Source organism: Mytilus californianus, unplaced genomic scaffold, assembly GCF_021869535.1.
Source record: "Mytilus californianus isolate M0D057914Y unplaced genomic scaffold, xbMytCali1.0.p SCAF_41, whole genome shotgun sequence".
NCBI classification, from domain to species: domain Eukaryota; kingdom Metazoa; phylum Mollusca; class Bivalvia; order Mytilida; family Mytilidae; genus Mytilus; species Mytilus californianus.
In genome coordinates this window covers 1728337-1749945 of record NW_026262692.1, presented here as the reverse complement: position 1 = coordinate 1749945, position 21609 = coordinate 1728337, and the positions used below count along the sequence as shown (strand labels likewise).

Genomic DNA, 21609 nt, shown 5'->3' with positions numbered 1-21609 from the left:
CGTACCGATCATTAGGAAGTAAATGATTTTGATAATCGATTTCCTAATGATTTGTTTAATTATAATGACTTTTAGGTGTAGTTATTTTAGGTAATGTTCATATTCCTGGACAACGGACTTTACCTGATAATTATGTAAACTCATTTGGTAAAACAAATTATTATTTTTTTGTAAAAAAAACCCAACAAAACGGACGATTAATTTATAATAGAGTAGATAGGCTTCTATTGTTGTTGATTATGCGATAAGTTCAGCAAATATGATTTGTAAAATTACAGATTTCGAAGTTTTATGTTTTTGCAATCTTTATTTAGATATTTACGTTCAATTATTTCTTGAGTTTAATGTCGAAAAAGTCTCATCAGATACCGAATATACAATTACAAGTAAATGGAAACATGGACAAATCATAACAGTTTAAAAGTAATGGAAATATCAATGAAGTTGATGATTTATTTTCACGTTGATTAGAGAAGAGAGTAAATGTCGATGTTGTTGATCAAAACTGTATGAAAGTTATAGTAGATGATGTAACAAATATTCTTTTTAAACGTTTTGCGCTGATATCAATATATCAAAATATGAGAATAATAAGAATACTAGAAATAATAATAAGTAACTTTTTAATCGCGATAGTATTAAAAGTGTGCATCTATATAGAAAATCACTCAGATTAAATAAGCACTATGGGTCAAATATATCTAAGTAAAGATGAGAAATAGCTAGAAAAAAAAAAACATTAAAAGAAAACTATGACCAGTAGCATTCGTCTCTTTAATAGTGATATAGAAAATGATACATTGTAACACTTACAATAAAAAAAAAAACTGCTTGTTTTGACAGACATTTAACATGAAAAAGAGAGTTAAAAAAGAGGTCGACTTACAATCTCTAACCTATTTTCAATTTTTATTTTGATGAGATTTTTTGAACAATAGTATTACAAGAGACGTGGTTATCAAAGTTAACAGTATACATAAAAATATTAAATCGCCTGGTGATGATATGATAATTATTTAATACATATATTCAACTGCTGATTTATTTTGTGGTGTTGATGTGTATCTTTTCAATTTAATTTTTGATACCGTTTTTCTTTTATTTGAGGCATAGCTTATGGGAAATGTAATTCAAGTGTTCAGAAATAAAGATAATATATCAAAGCCGAGGAACTACGGGCTAATAACACTTGTATTTTGCCTTTGGAAAATATTTACTTCTATATTGAATGAAAAACTATGCGATTACTTGACCAACTTTTATTCCTTCACGTAAATCAAACAGGTTTTAAACATGGTATATCACAAATCATCATATATTTTCGTTGTACTAATTATTAGAGCTTTTGAATAAAAAAATAAAAAAAAAAAAATTACACTGTGCTCAAATGAACGAATGTTGATTTCCAACGAGCGTCCAATGTTACGCTGAGAAATTGACATTTATGCAAACAGTAGAATGATAGCTTGAACGGATTTTTTCGAATTATGCAGAATACGTACAAGAATAAAAAGTTACGTATATAATGAGAAAGTTGTTATTTCGTGCGCAATCGGTGTTCGACAGGCAGAACATCATCCTCCTGCCTTATTTTTTTATTTATCTAGTAAATGATCTCAGAATATCTTGAATGAACAAATTTAACTGGTTTGACATCTATAGGTCAGATATGGAAAATAAACCTACAGTTTACTTAAAAATAGTTGAAATGTAATGTTTATATGCTGATGACACTGATTAGCAGAAACCAATTCTGATTTACAGAATATGTTAAATGCTTTCTAAAAGTATTGTACAACATGGAAGTTAAAAGTTAGTGTTGAAAAAAATACTATTCTTTTTTTCAGGTAGTAAAATCCCACAAAATTTGATTTTTTTTTATTAACGATAATAAAATTGAAAAGTTCAAAGACTGCAAGTCACTTGGTAAAATGTTGGCAAGACGTTCATGTTCGTTTTGGATATCAAATAAATATTTATATGAACAAGGTATAAAAATATATGTACTCTGCCTATAAACAATGCAGACAAATCTATAAAACTATAAGTGTTAGTTCGATATTTTTGATAAACCAGAGTTGCCACTTCTTATAACTTAGAAATTTGGGGTTTTGAAAATTGTGATTTGTTTAAACGTATCAACTTCAGATTTTGTAAATAATGAATTCTATATTAAAAACAAAGCACTTCAAATTTTCATTGTTTATGTAGAACTTGGCAAATATCCAATATCCTTAAATGCAAAAGTTGGAATGATAAATGTCAGGGCAGATAATTAATTGATAAAGAAAGTAAAATATCTTGTCTGCTATATAGATTTGTATTCAGCAAATTCAAAATATATGGGTATCAAAAAGTGTTGAACAAAACATAACAAGACCAATGTAGACAGTCATGTTTGTCAAATATAGATGTTTCACCAAAAGGGTTATGTTATAGAATTTTTAAGACAAAAATTAAGTTTGAAAAATATTTTAATATTTTGTCAATTACCATTTGTATAATTTATGCAAATTTAGATGTGGTAGTCACCGATTTCCAGTTGAGACAGGAAAATTGTCTTTTTAAGAGACGATAGAGTGTGTCATTGCTGCGACTCAAATGGCATTGGTGACGTATAACGCTACATGCTAACACATAAAACATCGAAAGCAGATGAAAAAAAAATCTTATCTGATTATTTAAAAAAAAAAAAAAAAACACATACCATCTTTAATTAAAAGTAAATACATAAAAAATGAGTTCGATGACCCCATGATTGAAATCATACCATTTGAATTGAATTGTGTTAAGGAACATCATATCTATAGATATAAGAAGATGTGGTATGAGTGCCAATGAGACAACTCTCCATCTAAGTCAAAATTTATAAAAGTTAACCATTATAGGTCAAAGTACGGTCTTCAAGCACGAACAGCAAGCTATAAAGGGCCACAAAAATGACTAGTGTAAAACCATTCAAATGGGAAAACCAACGGTCTAATCTGTATAAAAAACGAGAAACGAGAAACATTATCTTTAACTAAAAGTAAATACATAAAAAATGATTTCGATGACCCCATGATTGAAATCATACCATTTGAAAGGAATTGTGTTAAGGAACACCATATCTATAGATATAAGAAGATGTGGTATGAGTGCCAATGAGACAACTCTCCATCTAAGTCAAAATTTATAAATGTTAACCATTATAGGTCAAAGTACGTTCTTCAAGCACGAACAGCAAGCTATAAAGGGCCACAAAAATGACTAGTGTCAAACCATTCAAAAGGGAAAACCAACGGTCTAATCTATATAAAAAACGAGAAACGAGAAACATTTATGAACCACATCAACAAACGACAACTACTGAACATCAGATTATATGTTTAGAAATCATAATGGATCAATTTTTTAAATAATAGGAAAGACGTATGTTAAACCTTATTACTATCTTGTTTTATACTTGAACAGCTATTGTCTAATTGTAAAGAAAATGATTCGAATAATTTAGGAATTCTGTTTTATATTGCGGGAAATTCTCTGTTGTTTTGATTTTATATTATTTTATACTGATGATATTATGGTGTGAATAGTTTATCTTTATTAAATACTTGTTCTTTAATTTCTGTGTCATTTGGTCTCTTGTGGAGAGTTGTCTCATTGGCAATCATACCACATCTTCTTTTGTTATATTGGTAATAGTTACAGGTTAGTTTAATATGTTATACATTCAATGGTAATCGTTCTGTACATGTACCAGTCATCATTGATTATCGATAGAAATCATGGCTGTACAAGCTTTATCAAATTCCAACAGCAACATTAATTGTTTTTAACACATAATAAAGTTTATATTACACGGATTTTTCAATATCACATATCCTATCAACCCACATTTTTCATTTTTGGTTGATACGGGTGGGACAGTAATAAAAACATATATTATAACATCTATAACTTCTATGGACAGCATATATATATACAATAAAATAAAATTGAGAATGGAAATGGGGAATGTGTCAAAGAGACAACAACTCGACCATAGAACAGACAACAGCAGAAGGTCACCAACAGGTCTTCAGTGCAGCGAGAAATTCCCGCACCCGGAGGCATCCTTCAGCTGGCCCCTAAACAAAAATATATACTAGCTCAGTGATAATGAACGCCATACTAAACTCCAAATTGTACACAAGAAACTAAAATTAAAAATAATACAAGACTAACAAAGGCTAGAGGCTCCTGACTTGGGACAGGCGCAAAAATGCGGCGGGGTTAAACATGTTTATGAGATCTCAACCCTCCCCCTATACCTCTAGCCAATGTAGAAAAGTAAACGCATAACAATACGAACATTAAAATTCAGTTCAAGAGAAGTCCGAGTCTGATGTCAGAAGATGTAACCAAAGAAAATAAACAAAATGACAATAATACATAAATAACAACAGACTACTAGCAGTTAACTGACATGCCAGCTCCAGACTTCAATTAAACTGATTGAAAGATTATGTCTTCATCATATGAATATCAGGCACAATCCTTCCCGTTAGGGGTTTAGTATCATACCATCATAACATATATGAGAAGAACATAACCCGTGTCATGCCAACAACTGGTTTTTAAATAAATGTGTTTAGTGCCGATGCAAAGACCCTATAGGTGAATCAATATTAACGCCAAAATATGCAATCTTTAATGACCTGACAAAAGTATCGTAACTATAATATACTTTTCTCTTTTTTTGGTCTTTTGGAAAATGTTGTCTGTGCTGTATTTAGACCCTTCTACCAAGAAATTTGTTTTGCATGCACACGTATAAAAATTGCGGTTTTTATCCAACGCAATCATAAGTTTGAACGTTGTTTTCAATTTAGACTTATTTATATTTTTTCGTTTGGAATTTATTATATTTGCCTTCGGGTTTATATGATCCGTTCATCTTATTTTTCGACTCTTTAAAATTCAAGAGTCTATCCTAAATTGAGGTAAATTATATGGCCTTCCAAATACCGTTTCGATTCCTAACATCACTGAAGAGACATTAATTGTCGAAATCCGGATATGGTGTACAAATTTTTTGCACCTCATGTAGCAGTATACCATCTTTTCCGCAAGTTTATTGTTTTCTGTTTGGTAATAAAGACCAAAAAAGTGAAAAGTATATTTTAACAAATCGGATTTTGACTAACAGGTCCAACTGATGTTCGTAAACCCTTCTTACTGCCATTGACAGATTGCCAAATAAATTGATCACGAGATGTAACATGGATCTTAATTATTAATTTAATACTAAACAGAAAACAATAAACTTGCGGAGAAGAAGGTATACCACAAACATGAGGTGCAAAAATTTGTACACCATATCCGGATTTCGACAATTAATGTCTTTTCAGTGATGTTAGGGATCGAAACAGTATTTGGAAGGACATATAAATTACCTCAATTTAGAATAGACTCTTGAATTTTGATCTTATTATTTATTTATTACCAAACAGAAAACAATAAACTTGCGGAAAAGATGGTATACCGCAAACATCAGGTGCGAAAATTTGTATACCATATCCGGATATATAATTCGTCTAAAATAACAGCCCAACAATGTTAGATCTGTAAATTTACGGAAGCAAATTTTTGTTCTTCCCTGGCCGGGATTCGAATTCGTGCTACTGAGATATCGTGTCACCAAATCGTCTTGCACTATGCCCGGCGCGCTAGCACAATCGACCACCTAGGCTCGACAGAAATCAAGCTTTCGGTGGCCGGGTGTTACCTTTCCTCTTCAGTTTTTTTTCTAGCGTCGTACCCACTACATGATATTTAAGGCATGAAGATGGAATATGTATATTAACGAATAATTCAATGATATCTGACTGAAGAAATCATAAAGTCAATGTTGAATAGTTTACACCGATGCAACGTTTTGTCCAAACAAATGCTAGTCCATTTTAACATTTTTCACTGAGTTATATATTGATAAAATGCATTACTGCTTCTTTTAATTAAAATATATATTCACTCATTGCTAGGTAGCCGACATTTACCACAGTGGTATTCTCGAATTTGTATACAATTAATTATTGCAGTTTGTAGAGAAGAATACAAATTCACTTTAAACCCTCTTACTTCCCGTCCCTCCTCTTTCCTCCACCAAATGTTTTTTTTTTTTTTTTTTTTGTCTTTGCATAGCTAATAGAAATAAATCCAATAAGCTTAAATATTAAATTACATTCGCTTTCATATTCTCATATTCTCATAGCATATGTTATCTATTTCTATTTGAACTGAAGACTGTATCTATGATTTGAAAGACAAAATAATACATGCAATGTATCGTATTGCGTACAGTTCAAGATATCAAAGCTAATTGTGATTGCATAATTATTTTGTTCGTTTCAGGCTACAGAAGATTTCTTGTCTATTCATTTGAAATTAACAATCTGAGTTCTGCCTGGGATATTTGAAAGTCCATTTAAATGTTAAATATTAATAATTCATGAAAACAAAAACAAATTGTTTAGTGTCCTCAAAGAACATGATTATTTCAAATTAATCAATACTTCTGATCATATATAACATTGTCCTCAATCGGAACTTCCGGTTAGATAATCCATTATATAAACTTAAACTGACGATTGTAACTGCGAATATATTGTTCATTGTCCATGTATTAATATTAGTATACTTGTGTTTGCTATATTGAGATGGAAGTTTACAAGTTTTAATAGTTTAATTACTTACTACTTGATGATTAATTGATGACTTAGAATATTGTTATGCCAGAAACTGATGAATGTTTTTCTATATAAACTATAGGATCTCAGTTTTTATTATAATACACTCTGTCGGTAAACTGTGAAACTATAACGTACATCTTTAAAAAAAATAGATAAAGTTAAATACTTTTAGATGGCTAATTTACTGTTTCAATATGTACGCTTGATATAGTTCTATAAGAAAGTGTATCAAAAAATGGAGAAAACACGCTACATTTCAAATAGAGGTGTAAGACACGAATTATCTGACCAACTTTTAGGAAGAATTCGTGAAACTAACTCTGATGCTGCAGACCATATCATAGCAACAATAAAGGATGATTCTAATTGTATGGACTTTCGTATTAATAGACACACTTCGTCTACCAACAACATCTTTGATTATTTTAATGGAGGAAAATTACATATGCCAGAAGACATATGTCCACAGAAGTTCAATGAAGAACTTGAATTTTGGGGTTTACCAGAAACTACCTTAGAATCGTGTTGCTTCACTAAGTATGTTTCGTACTTTGATAACTTAAACATTTTGAAAGTTTTAGAAGAAGGGGAATGTAAAAGAAATTTTGTGTTTGAAAAAGTAGCTGCAATGGCCAGAGGACACGGATGGAGCTCTATTCAAGCAAGAGTGTGGTCTGTAATGGAATATCCAACTTCTTCTATGTTAGCCAAGGTAAAACTGTTATCTAAAATTAGTGCTGCAGTAATTTTTATAATAATGTATATTTGATACAAGAAGATGTAGTGTGTAATTGTTTCTTGCTTGATCAACGTCCATCTGCGAGTATTTCATGCAAATTCCGGGTCAGAAAATATAACAATTAATTCAGTTAACACTACATGTATGTTCTTCAATGTACCATGTAGGGATCAGATGAAGGGCGGGAATTTTTTGTGTAACTATTTATTTTCGGGACCTCTTTGCGGTCCGCGTTTAAACTATGTCGATTCTTTAAAAAAAAATCCGGGACAGCTATTTGGATTTAACTAAAGTTGAAAGTGCCGGATGTTTATCTCAGGATAAAAACAATATTTTTATGCACTTTCTTTTGCGTGCAATAAGGTACTGTATACCAAACCACAAAGAAGGACACAACATAGAGTTGATAACTTAACAACCTCAAGCGTCAATTGAAAATCACATTGTCCCTATTATGTACTGGTTACCTAGAGGACTCCATAAAAAAAATAGAAAAAACAATTTATAAATCCAGTTAAATATCAGCGTCTAGCATGTGTACTTCAGCTAAATTGTCAGTCCATCTGATTATTGGACTTCCTATTATTAGAAACCATTTTTTCAATATTGCAAGAAAGTCTATCAAAACACAAATGTCAATTATTTTTGGAGCTTAAAAAAGTCTGGTCAAGTCCGAGAAAAAACTATATTCTATTAATCAAGTAATTAACTAAATCCTTCATATAATAATATGCAATGAGCAATATGAAGCTTGGTTCCAGATATCAAGAAGCTCTGCTCTGTAGTTGCTTAGAACATTGTGACGACTATTTCTTATAAGAGCACCAACATGAAGTACATATCTAACAGGAGGTAAATAAGGAACGGAATAAAAAAGTTTCACCCAATAAAATAACCCAAGCAGAAGCTATATTTTAGTTGCTGAAAACAATGCAACGATAGAAGTATAGAAATGTGTAAACATCTTTTATGAATTAAATTCAAGATAAATAATACTCTCAATTTGGCATTAACATTATTATTATTTCAATTGCATTATAATTAGGATCCAGAAACAAGCTGTTAAATTATATTAATCCATTTCCTAGTAAAAACAAAGCTGATACAGATCGTCACTTACTATTCAAGTGTTTGTTTTTTTTTTTTAATTTCTATTGTTGAAGAAGGAACTACAAGTGTAATCATTCACAGTGTTGTTCTTAAAGTTTGTTGTTGAATGAATAGTTATCTATATGGAAATTATACAACTTTTCCCTTTTTGATAATTCTATTGCGCAAAGAAAAGTAAAAAGGTGACGAATTACAAACGTGGCAATCGATATGATTACCAATCTGACGCATGGTACTAAAACATCGATGAACTTTGATTTGCAGTTGCTGAGAAAATGGTCACACAAATTAATCTTAGATGCACCCATGTGAAGAAAATACACATATAATGCAGCAAATAGAAAGTAGACAAGTAAATACTATGAGAATGCGTCAAACTATATAGCTTTTTATAAGTAAGTGACAAATATAAAACAAATCTCTGATGTGTAGTTGGTGAGACAATGCAACAGATAAGTGTTACGGACGGACAAACGAACGAATGACTTGAGAGAGTGTTACGAACGGACAAACGAACGAATGACTTGAGAGAGTGTTACGGACGGACAAACGAACGAATGACTTGAGAGAGTGTTACGGACTGACAAACGAACGAATGACTTGAGAGAGTGTTACGGACGGACAAACGAACGAATGACTTGAGAGAATGTTACGAACGGAGTGCACGTGTTACGGACGGACGAACGAACGAATGACTTGAGAGAGTGCTACGGACGGACAAACGAACGAATGACTTGAGAGAGTGTTACGGACGGACAAACGAATGAATGACTTGAGAGAGTGTTACGGACGGACAAACGAACGAATGACTTGAGAGAGTGTTACGGACGGATAAACGAACGCATGACTTGAGAGAGTGTTACGGACGGACAAACGAACGCATGACTTGAGAGAGTGTTACGGACGGACAAACGAACGAATGACTTGAGAGTGTTACGGACGGACAAACGAACGAATGACTTGAGAGAGTTTTACGGACGGACAAACGAACGAATGACCTGAGAGAGTGTTACGGACGGACAAACGAACGAATGACTTGAGAGAGTGTTACGGACGGACAAACGAACGAATGACTTGAGAGAGTGTTACGGACGGACAAACGAACGAATGACTTGAGAGAGTGTTACGGACGGACAAACGAACGAACGACTTGAGAGAGTGTTACACCTTTAGACTATCAAATTTAACTGGAATATTTAGAAGCATTTTGATCTTTTAAAGAGAAGACGAACTTGTTATGATACTTATAAAGTAGGCTGGTCCTCTCCTTGCAACCTACGGGTATGTCAGAGCCAAACAGATAAAGGACAGGGAACCAGTATACTTATAAAGCAGTATGTCGTTGGGTTCTTCGGAAATTGTTCGTAAATCACTTACATTGTATTAATGTTACAGTATAGAAAGAAACAATTAGTAATAAAAACTTGACAATAGATAACTATCCGTTAACCATTTACCTGTCGATTGATTTTTTTTATCTCAAAAACGAAAATAAATTGATTTGATGAAACCGTGAGATGATTGTCAATGACAACTTTCCACCAGAGACAAAATGCAAAAAAGATGTCATTGAGTAATTATTAGTACAATATACTGGGTTTTGTTAATTAGGATAATTGAATTTCAATGAAATATTTATATACTGGACAGTTTAATCTTACTGTGAAAAAAAGTACAATCTAATTATTGTGGTGATATTTGATCGGGTAATAAACCCTCTATGGTATATTAATTGTAATGGGAGGGGGTCGGTGTCGACCCCTCCTGGGATGTGTAGTGGCTAGTACTTCGTCCCTATTCAATCCTCGGGATACCTGATATCAGATTTTGGCCGAACAAAGACATAAATCAAAAGAACTCAACAATTCAATGAAATGAAAGAGAATAGTATTTCAAAAGTTAAGTTCAAAAACGAAATGTAATGAAATAGTAATAGTTCGCAAATGAAACTAAAAGGAAAAGTCTTTTAAATCAAATGAAATCAAACTTTAAGTTTAAAAAGAAAATGTAAATGTAATTATATACTTCGCGTTGTGTTGTAGAATTTAGTAAATTGTATAAAAATAATGCCAATGTAGTTGCTGAATATTAACTCAAGTGGAATGGTGACATCTTGTTAGTCCGACAACCATTATTCCGACATCCCATTGTTCCGACAGCCCATTATTCCGACATCCCATTATTCCGACAGCCAATTACTCCGACATCCCGTTATTCCGACAGCTCATTATTCATGTTATTCCGACATTCCATCTGTCTCAAGTGTATGGGTAATTTTCTACAAAAGACCATCTCTGTTCTCGATAATATTTGTGGTTGTCCGTTTAGATTCCGATTATTTTTCTGATGCGAGACATTTGTCTCAGTGCCTTAGAGTTGATATACATGCATATTGCAATGTTGAGTCCTTATCCTTGCCCCCTTTTCCTTTAAACGGATCGGGTATTTTATTTGTCTTTATATTTCGGCGTTTGTGTGTCCATTGTCATTCTGTGCTGTCCTAGTCCCCGGTTTTGTTTTTGTCTCTTGATTTACTTTCCTTTTACTAGATCTTCGGTTTCCCTCCTTTTGTATAAAGGGAGTGAGGTTTTACCACAATTAACTACATAAATAAATATTTCAAAATTGGATAACCCTACCGTCCCCATTTGGTTGTAACACTTTCAACCCCTTGTATCACTCAACTAGGTTTTATCTAATTTTGTAGCGGAAGTGTTACATTTTTCCTGAAAGTAAAAAAAAAAATAGGAGAAACAGGGTAATTTTTCGTAAACTCAGCGTATATTCTTTTATTGTAAACATGTAAACGAGCCTCTATAACCACTTAAGTCAGAACAATCACGGGTCATTATTCTTAATGCATGGCTGTATGTATCACAATGGGGTTCTTTTTCATTTTATACCCCCCAAGGGTGACTTGGGAATAGAAATATGGTCATCACAGGTCTTCTTCCGACCGGCAGTAAAACCCTTGCCAAAGTTGGGCGTCTGTTTGGCTGTGCGGGGTGTATCAAGTACGCAGCCACGTCCGGTCAGAATGGGGACGTTAAATTCGATGCCACGCTCTTTGCACGCCAAGAACCCTTGCAACACCTCTTTGAAGGGTCCATAAGTGGCCTGTTGCAAGGTGAAATTTCTATCCCTATCCAATATACCCTCATTTTCCAGTGGCAGTCTAAATTTCCCCGACCTTCATCCCGGACGCCCTCTATTACAAGATTGTTAATTTGTTCTCGTCCTGAACATGCATGAAAAATTTGCCACTGGACATTAAGCAACCAACAATCAATCAATCATTTTTATATTTTGGTGAAAAACAATCATAACAAAACAAAATCCAATTGAGGTCAATATATATACGTTGATTTTACTAGTTTTACTATTGTTTGTACTTGTGGAATATATAAATAAATAGATGTGGTATGCTTGCCAATGAGACAACTATCAATCAAATTTCAAATGAAGTGGATGTAAGCAAATATTGACAACCGTACAGCCTTCAACAATGAGAAAAAACCCATACCGTACAGTCGGCTATAAAAGGTCCCGACATGAAAAATATGAAACAATTCAATTGAGAAAACTAACGGCCTAATTTATAACAAGTTACAAAAAACAAATATGACAGACATGAACCAACGACAACCACTGAACTACAGACTCCTGACTTGGGACGGCACTTAAAGAATGAGGCGGGGTTAAGCATGTTTCATGTTTGAAGGCGCCAACCATCCCCAACCTTGGACAGTGGTGTAACAGTACAACATAAGAGCAAACTATACAAATCAGGGCTTAACTCATCAGATCGATACAAAGCAAAAAATATCTAACAAAAAGACAGACCGGATGTGGCAGGGTATTTATACATCCCTCACTACAACAACAACAAAACACAAAGTACAGATCTGAGAGTACTCGCAGTTACTGACAGCTAGTTACAATAACAACTTATAAAAAAAATCATGTATCTAAGACACTGTGTCTTTCTTGTCCCGCATGTGTCTTTGTCAAATGGTTTCCTTTCTCCTTGACAAACGCTTGGTTTATCTACCATTCATTGGTTAAGTCAAGAAAAACTATTGAGTCAAACTGATTGTGCATAACACTATAATGCATAGATTTTTTTTTTTTTAATTTTGGAGGAGACTAGCGTCAATGTCTCTTAAAATGCGTTTGATGCTGAATGTCAATTTCAAAATGCGAATATTGAAGAAAACAAATACTACTATTATTGACAATATCTGTAAAATGTACAATGTGTGTTAATGCATGACAATACGGGGCCCCAGTAGAATACCCCCTTATATATGTTACGTTAATAAAATGCATCAGTTTGCCTCACTTTTAAGCAAATTTAAGATTTTTTTTTTATAGTTGTAGGTTGTTTTAAATGAGACGCAGAGTCCCCCACCTAATTCCTAAGTTGACGGGTCAGATTTGGCCATATTGGAGCCACACAAATTTCCAATATATATTCTGTATTTTATAAAGCAAATCATATTTTGACCCCGCCTAATTTGTTGAAAATAGTTTGATGATAATCTGTATAAATAATTCCCTGTATAACGTAATTCGAACTCTGCACATATATAAACGTAATTAAAATTCTGTAAAGTCTGTATTTGCGTTTTCAAAGAATTGTTACGTCATAATTCCGTATATTCGATAGCTATTCATACGGAAAAAGTTATGCAAATGCATAAACAAATTCTGTAAATTTAAGGCGCGAAATTGCACAATTGAATTAGATTCCTGTATTGTTATAAGAGAAAAATGGTAGTATACTGCCAGCTTTTACATTGATATGAAAAGTAAACTTGTCCCTACAGAAGCAACTTCTGTTCTCACTTTAATGAAAAACTTATCACTCCAAAGATATAAATAAATATATGGTATTGAAGAAATATCAAATAAATGAATAATCATCCAATTTATAAAGTAATATGAAATTTGAATACTTTTATAGTTAATAATAAAGCTCTTTTGTATTATAGTATGTTTAAATGAAATTAAAACTAAATTAAACATTTGATAAAGAAAATACTAATCTGGAACTTTAAAAGGGAGACTACGCAAACCACATCCATTACATAATCTGAAATCATTACGATAGTCGTACATGTTTGTGGACAAATTTTCTAGCCAGCAGTTAAAGAAAGTCCAATCATGTATGAAGTAAACAAAATGGTATCAATTGATTCATTGAGAATGGAAATGGGGAATGTGTCAAAGAGACAACAACCCGACCAAATAACAAAAAAAAAAAAACAACCCAAGGTCACCAATGGGTCTTAAACACAGCGAGAACATCCCGCGCCCGGAGGCAGGCTTCAGCTGGCCCCTAAACAAAAATGTGTACTAGTTCTGTTGATTGGTTATAATTTGCTTCAAATCCTACTGGGCGTAGGATGTATAAATACACAGTCACTTTCGGTCTAATAATGGACATTATAACATTGTTTTCGTTTTGAAAGGATTACATCATCAATTCTATAACACAAATCAATCATCAACTCTACTCCAGTCTCTATTTTTTTCTGTTTTTGATCTGTTCACCTTTTATATTCTACAAATAGTGTGAACTTAAATGTTTTCGAAATGAATATACACAAAAAGATTCCAGCTTGACCTAAAGCAACCATATTTTATGTTTGGATTTCTTTAGTTGAGGTGTGAGTAGGAGTAAGTGGTCTTGTATACATTCTAGTTGTTTTATTGCGTTTATGATTTCCAAGATAGCCTCGATTAAAGGAGAGATGAAAGATACAAAGAAATAAATAAACTCATAAGTCAAAACGAGCTGACAATTCCATGACTAAAACGACCAAATGACAAATGACAGTATACCAAACACAACATAGAAAACTAAAGACTGCGCAACATGAACCTTATCAAAACCCGGGGTTGATCTAAGTTGCTCCGGAGGTATAAGCATATCCTGCTCCACATGTCGCACCCGTCGTGTTGAACATTTAAGTACAAACCCGGTGATAAGTCTAATTCGGTCGTTAGTTTCGACAGAGACAGTCTAGTATAGACTGTCCCTGGTTTCGATGAAAAGAGGACGGAATGGTGTGGTAAGGACAATTATATCATATCCATCGTCATCTTTGAACTAGATATTCATAATGGTCAACCAATTCGTGATGACGTCCGTAAAAGTTTCGAAGGAATTAATTCAACTTAACCATTTGGAACTCTTGGTTTTAAAGATGCATTGTAATCAGCAACTCTGTATCAAGTAAATTAAGATAACAATGCAGCTCTGTAATATCATATAGATTTGGAGATATATTCTCCATATGCCAGCGCTGCTGGAATGATAATAGGTATAGATTGATAGTTGAAATAGTGATTTTTTCTTTCGGGTGAAGTGATTTATGATCTATGATATCGCACAAGTTGATAGCGTCGAGACCTTTGTTTGCAGAAAAAAGTTAAGAAAGGATTTTTTTCCTCTTAATTTTTTCCAGTGCGAACTGGTCTAAAAAGTCTGTGACTTGCGAAATCTTAGATGATAGCTGTAAGTTTGTATAGGTTTGTAACAGTAGTACAGACTGACGTTTTTGGAAGGAGTCGCGAGTAAAGCGTCGTGCAAATGTGGTGAATACCTAACTGCTTTTGTATAAATTGCAGAAGGTCATTATAGAGACGTCATGGAGAGTAGGTGATGAACAATGACGTCGATCATGACTGCCTCTACGTCGAGTTGCATTGCTACAAATATTCATCACTCACCAAGGTACATAAAGGAATACTTATATCTTCATTTTTGTCATTGCAAACATATCAAGTGTATAATAAAAAAGACTGTTGTCCATTGTAATAGACGAAGTTACACGAAAAGAGCGGAGCGGAAAAGGAGTATAAAGATGTATTTTTGTCAACACACTGTGTCAGTCTTACTTCCTTTGATGGAATAGCAATTGCACTAAATTACATTTAAAACAAAGTAGAAATTGTCCGTTATACTATAAATACTTAACAGCTTTGATTGAAATATTAGATATCAAACAAGATGAGTAGCTTACGCTGTTCACGGGTGGTGAGTGTTACAAATTCAACTCCCCAAAATCCTCTGTAGTTTTCATTCTGCAGATGAAGCGCCTTCTGTCCTATATATCATCAAGGGAAATAAATGATGCATTTCCTACTTCAAAATCAACATTTCTAAAACAAATTTAGATAACAATTTTCATTTATCGATATGTATATATTCGTTAGCTTTTTACCATTTGTTTACTTCATAATTATCAATTCCGAAAACACTTCCGATTGCTCTATAAACCTTAAGTTGTTTGACTCAATCTTTTGTAAAAAAAAATTCTTTGCCACTTCACAGTATTTTTTGGGGGTATTAAATCAAATTTGTCAAGTTGATAAAAGCTAGAATTCTTGATCTATTCAAACAAATAAGTCCTATATTCAGGTCACAGTTTGGAATCAATCATAAGCAATTTGGCATTTGATTAAATGTTTAGAAATGTTACAAAGTGCTGTATGAACTTTAAAATAGTATGGTTTTGAAACTATCATGACTATGAATATTGGTAAGTTTGAAAAATATATTAAAAAATAAACTACTGTTAAAAAGAAAGAAAAAAAAAACAATAAACAGGTTTACTTTTTTTTACTTTTAGGTATATTTGTACACCAGCAATGCCATTGTCCTGCTGTCTTTGTTTCTACTGGTCAGCAGTACACACCCGTTATTTAGAAGGAAATTAACAAAAGATGAATGGTTTGAATACTTCACATCAGAGGAGGAGGAACTGTACAATGATTACTGGTCTATAAATGAAACATTGAACGGAACAGACATATCACTGCCCAGCCATGTTTACCGCGAGATCGATGCATTTTTGCATCTCAAAATGATAACATTGGCGTACTTTACGACTGAATTTATCTGCAGGCTTTTAGTATTTCCATTGCCGTGGAGAGGGTTTATTACATTTTTAAACGTCATAGATGGATTAGCCCTGGTTGTAATGTATATGTCGCTCATTGTAAATCAAGTGAATCCTAAAGAACAATATCAGGATTCTTTTCATGATGCCGTGCATTCACTTCAGATATTCAGAGTCTTTCGATTATTCCGACTGGTACGGCACATCAGCGGATTTCGAATATTGGTGTACACGCTTCGTGCTAGTATGGGAGATTTTTTAGTCATGCTTCTAAGTTTGTGTACAGGTGTTTTGCTGTTCTCGTCTCTCGCCTACTTCTCGCAAGATTCAGCATTTGCACATATCCCTGACGCAGCTTGGTGGGCTATTGTCACTTTAACGACTGTAGGTTATGGAGACATCTACCCGTCAACTGTCCAAGGAAGGCTGATTGCATCAGCATGTGCAATTACTGGGGTATGTCTTCTTGCTCTACTGATTCCAGTACTTGTTAATAATTTTCTGTTATTCTCCTCTCATTATGTTGGAATAGAGAGACGACAGAACTCAAAGAAAGAGCATTTCATTAGAAAACAAACACTAGTTTCACCAAAATAGGATACGAATTTAACTTAAAGAAAAAAGTGTATTTAGTTGAGAGTTAATTTTATGTAGTTGATACATTTTGAAACTTTACATTCTCTCATACTGTTCTAGATAACACTATCTACCATTTTCTAGAGTGTCCGCAAATGAGTGAAGAAAAACTTTTTTCCAATAATTTGTAGCGTCAAAAAAAAAATCATTTTACGTCATTTTAACAGTGGTTGTCTTTAACCGACATTAGGTCAACTGGTTGCATTTAAGGTCTTGAGGTCTTGGTAGTAAAATTATGAAACTCCAAGCTAGTGAATATATCAAATACCGAGTTATAGTAAAGGGAAGATATTTCAGTTAGCGTGCCTCCTTGAAAGTGCTTTCATACATTTATTATGTACTTAATAGTAAAAACATAAACGGTACCAATTTTCGTGCACCGGATGAGCATTTCGACAATCAATATATCTTCAGTGATGCTCGAGGCCAAAATATTTAAATATCCAAAATCTAAAACAATTGTTAAAGAGCGGAGCAAACCAAAAAGGACCTAAAGTACTGCCAAATCTGGAATCAGAGCTTTGCACAACGGAGATATATTCCTTAACTTGAGATCAAATCTCTAATTTTATAACAGCATATTTTAATCAAACAATATTCGTATTTGCATGCCAGTACCGAAGTACATGTAGATGTGTAATACAATCAATGGCGATCGTTCTGTATCAGCCATCTATGTTAATATTGATATCAGTCACAATTAAAAAGAGTTATCAAACCCCTTATCTGTATTACGGCAAGTCCCGCGAAAAACATCTTTTTATGTATATAATACAGTGTATATTTAGGAAATGGCTTTTTTGAATATCACACACCGTATCAACCCTCTTGTGATTATATTGGTGTCTCGGGTTGATACGGGCATGCTATTGAAGAAGCCGTATCATATTCTGTATATATTATTCGACTATTATTACATTGGTATTGTGCATTTTGTCCAAAAGATCAATAAGCTTCATTTTAATTCAATGGATTGATTGATTGGTATTTAACGCCACTTTCAGCCTTATTGGCCTTTTTGCGGCGGTCAGTTTTTCATGGTTTTATTCATTAATTTGAAAGCATATTTTAAACTTGTTTAAAAAAACATCTTGCTTTTTTTATGTTTTTATTGCCTTAAAATGTCAAATTACTATTTAAAAGATTAAAATAATATCTACCAAGACTTACGCGTCTAAAGTGATACAAAACGGTTAAATATACATGTATACGCCTTCGTGAAATTTTAAAGATACAGTACATATTTGCGTATCTGATTGTTTTCGCATTGTCATGAAAAAACGACCTCAAATCAAATTAAGAGAGCATGGGATGTACCATGTACATCGTACTGAAACGACACTGGATATTGGTACTAGCTGAAGCGGAGAGATGTTGTAAAATTTTGTAATCAAAGGTAAGAATTCCAATCAATTGTTTATGCATTTGTAATCATTGCACGTGTCTAAAGATTTGTATAATGATATGTTGGAATTGACCTGTTCTCCAAACATTTATAAATGTTAGACGTCAACGTAAATTAAATCTGTAGATAAAAAACTACCATCTAGAATCGGAAAAAAAAGAGACGCCGATTACTTCAGATCAAGAGATATAGCAAGGTTATGTTTAATATTTTCCCCTTTTATTCAAATATGACCCACTACGACTACACAAGACCATAATTTTCATAAATTGTCATTTAAGATTATATGAAAGTCATAAAGACAAAGTTTTGTACGATGGCTTGCATTTTAAATTTATCTCCATTTCAGCTATTATCAATATCCGGTGTCGCTCCTATACGGAAATGTACAGTCCTACATGGTGTTTTTATTTTATCTCTTGCTTGTATGGATGTTTTCGTGTATATAAGATATTTTGTTATCTAGATTGCAAGCCCCCCGGAATGCTTTCACTAATAACATCGATCTTTAATTCTTCAATCGTACGAGTGTTTGGTTAAGAGAATCAACTATAGACAAGTTATATGTTCTAAACACTTGTCTCAATCAAGTATTTTGTAATCTAGTGGTTGAAGTTAAAATCAGACCGTTTTTTTTTCTCTCTTTTGAGTTGCTTTACATGTTGTCCTACCGGAGACTTTTATAGCTTACTATGATGATACTTTGTTTTGAGACAGTCATGTAAAATCGTCCTTACAACTGACTATTTCACTGTGTAATTGGTTGTGCTTATTTTAATTGTTTGTTGTGTAATTCACGTATACGCCACATCTATTTTATTCATATTGCAATACTCTTTAGAGGGATTTGTAGGTAACATATTTTGAAGTCATAATGTTTCCGGACTTGTTCACCACAGATACTCTCTTTTTAGGTAGCAGTTTCCAAATTTATCGATTTTGGAGGCCGAACTTTTTTTACATAAACCAATTTGGACTGTCACGTGACATTTTTTTCTTTTCCTGAATATGCATAAAATATATTTATTTATAGTACGGAAGCACATGTATTTGTTTTGGTAAAACACGTGTGTTTGTTTACATCAACACTTGTTTTAGAATACTAGTAATGTGTTTTACGGCGACCTATAGTATAAACTATAGTTATTTTAAAACTTTTATGCCAATTGGTCTCTGGTGGAGAGTTATAAATCTCATTGACAATCATAACACATCTTCTTATTTTTATATTTATATATAAAGGTTTTCCATTAGATACATTTGTCGCAGTGCAGGAAATATTCTCCGAATTATACACATAAATTAAATAAAATTTATAGTGTAATTATTCGAAGTTATCACGCCTTACGCTGAGTAGAATACTACATGCAAATGCCTTGGTTGTATTACTTCCCCCTCTCATTTAGACAGTCTTTTGTTTTTATGTGAAAAGTAATGGTTATTTATAAAGCTTTATATTACATTACATTTTAACTGGATGGCTGTGACTGAATCTGTATAATTTATGAATGACTGTTTTATAATGGACGAGAATAAGCCGTAATGTGTTTTATAATGGACGAAAATGAGCCGTAATGTGTTTTATAATGGACGAGAATGAGCCGTAATGTGTTTTAGATGTAAAATATACTGTTTTTTTTTTTATTTTGAGAAGTTGTATACGTTTGATAATAAATTAAATGCTACTTTCATAATGAGAGGTCATTTCTTATACATGTGTTGAGTTGAATTGTAGAAATAATTTATGATCGCTTAAGCCTGGCGAACTTGAACATGAAATATTTGCCACTAGATGCTTTGCAAACAATAGTCTCTCACGACTTCATTGATTTCTTTCCGTCTTCATCTTAGTGGTAGCGTGTACGCCTAGGCCGTATATGTCCAATTTCTATCCTCAATCGGGCCTATCAAAATTTTAAAAATAGTACTTGCGATCCATGTATGTATGTATAGTATTAAATATTGTTTTAATTTTTACATACATATTGCGAAGATAACGAAGATTATTGATACTTGTCTATTAATCATTTAGCGGTAATTTAAGACATGTTGTACATGTATTGACGGATCATTTTATGGGTATGATTGATTGTGGATTGTTTTACACCCCTCAGTACAAAATGCTATATTGCGATGCGTATATAAGCGTATATGTCAGACTAAATGAGTAGACTTGATATTGTGTGCCGCTTCTCCAATTATTATATGAGTAGACTTGATATTGTGTGCCGCTTCTCCAACTACTATATGAGTAGACTTGATATTGTGTGCCGCTTCTCCAACTACTATTTGAGTAGACTTGATATTGCGTACCGCTTCTCCAACTAATATATAAGTAGACTTAATATTGTGTGCCGCTTCTCCAACTACTACATGAGTAGACTTGATATTGTGTGCCGCTTCTCCAAATACTATATGAGTAGACTTGATATTGTGTGCCGCTTCTCCAACTACTATATGAGTAGACTTGATATTATGTACCGCTTCTCCAACTACTATATGAGTAGACTTGATATTGTGTACCGCTTCTCCAACTACTATATGAGAAGACTTGATATTGTGTGCCGCTTCTCCAACTACTATTATATGAGTAGACTTGATATTGTGTGCCGCTTCTCCAACTACTATATGAGTAGACTTGATATTGTGTGCCGCTTCTCCAACTAATATATAAGTGGACTTAATATTGTGTGCCGCTTCTCCAACTACTACATGAGTAGACTTGATATTGTGTGCCGCTTCTCCAACTACTATATGAGTAGACTTGATATTGTGTGCCGCTTCTCCAACTACTATATGAGTAGACTTGATATTGTGTGCCGCTTCTCCAACTACTATATGAGTAGACTTGATATTGTGTGCCGCTTCTCCAACTACTATATGAGAAGACTTGATATTGTGTGCCGCTTCTCCAACTACTATATGAGTAGACTTGATATTGTGTGCCGCTTCTCCAACTAATATATAAGTGGACTTAATATTATGTGCCGCTTCTCCAACTACTATATGAGTAGACTTAATATTGTGTGCCGCTTCTCCAACAACTATATAAGTAGACTTGATATTGTGTGCCGCTTCTCCAACTTATATATTAAA

At 33.2% G+C, this 21609-nt stretch overlaps 1 protein-coding gene across 1 annotated transcript; it reads left to right on the top strand.

Moving 5' to 3' along the window:
- The first annotated feature begins 6671 nt into the window (after nucleotides 1-6671).
- Nucleotides 6672-20224, top strand: LOC127699821 (potassium voltage-gated channel protein Shaw-like). Its single transcript, XM_052203191.1, has 2 exons — nucleotides 6672-7425; nucleotides 16203-20224. Exons 1-2 carry the CDS (start codon nucleotides 6949-6951, stop codon nucleotides 17067-17069), a joined length of 1344 nt encoding a protein of 447 aa, XP_052059151.1. The 5' UTR covers nucleotides 6672-6948; the 3' UTR covers nucleotides 17070-20224.
- The last annotated feature ends 1385 nt before the right edge of the window (nucleotides 20225-21609 follow it).

Excerpts from the sequence above, each read along its gene's own strand:
- LOC127699821 (XM_052203191.1), top strand. The coding sequence starts at position 6,949 with ATGGAGAAAACACGCTACATTTCAAATAGAGGTGTAAGACACGAATTA. Across the intron at positions 7,426-16,202 it reads CTTCTTCTATGTTAGCCAAG|GTATATTTGTACACCAGCAA; the intron begins GTAAAACTGTTA and ends TTTTACTTTTAG.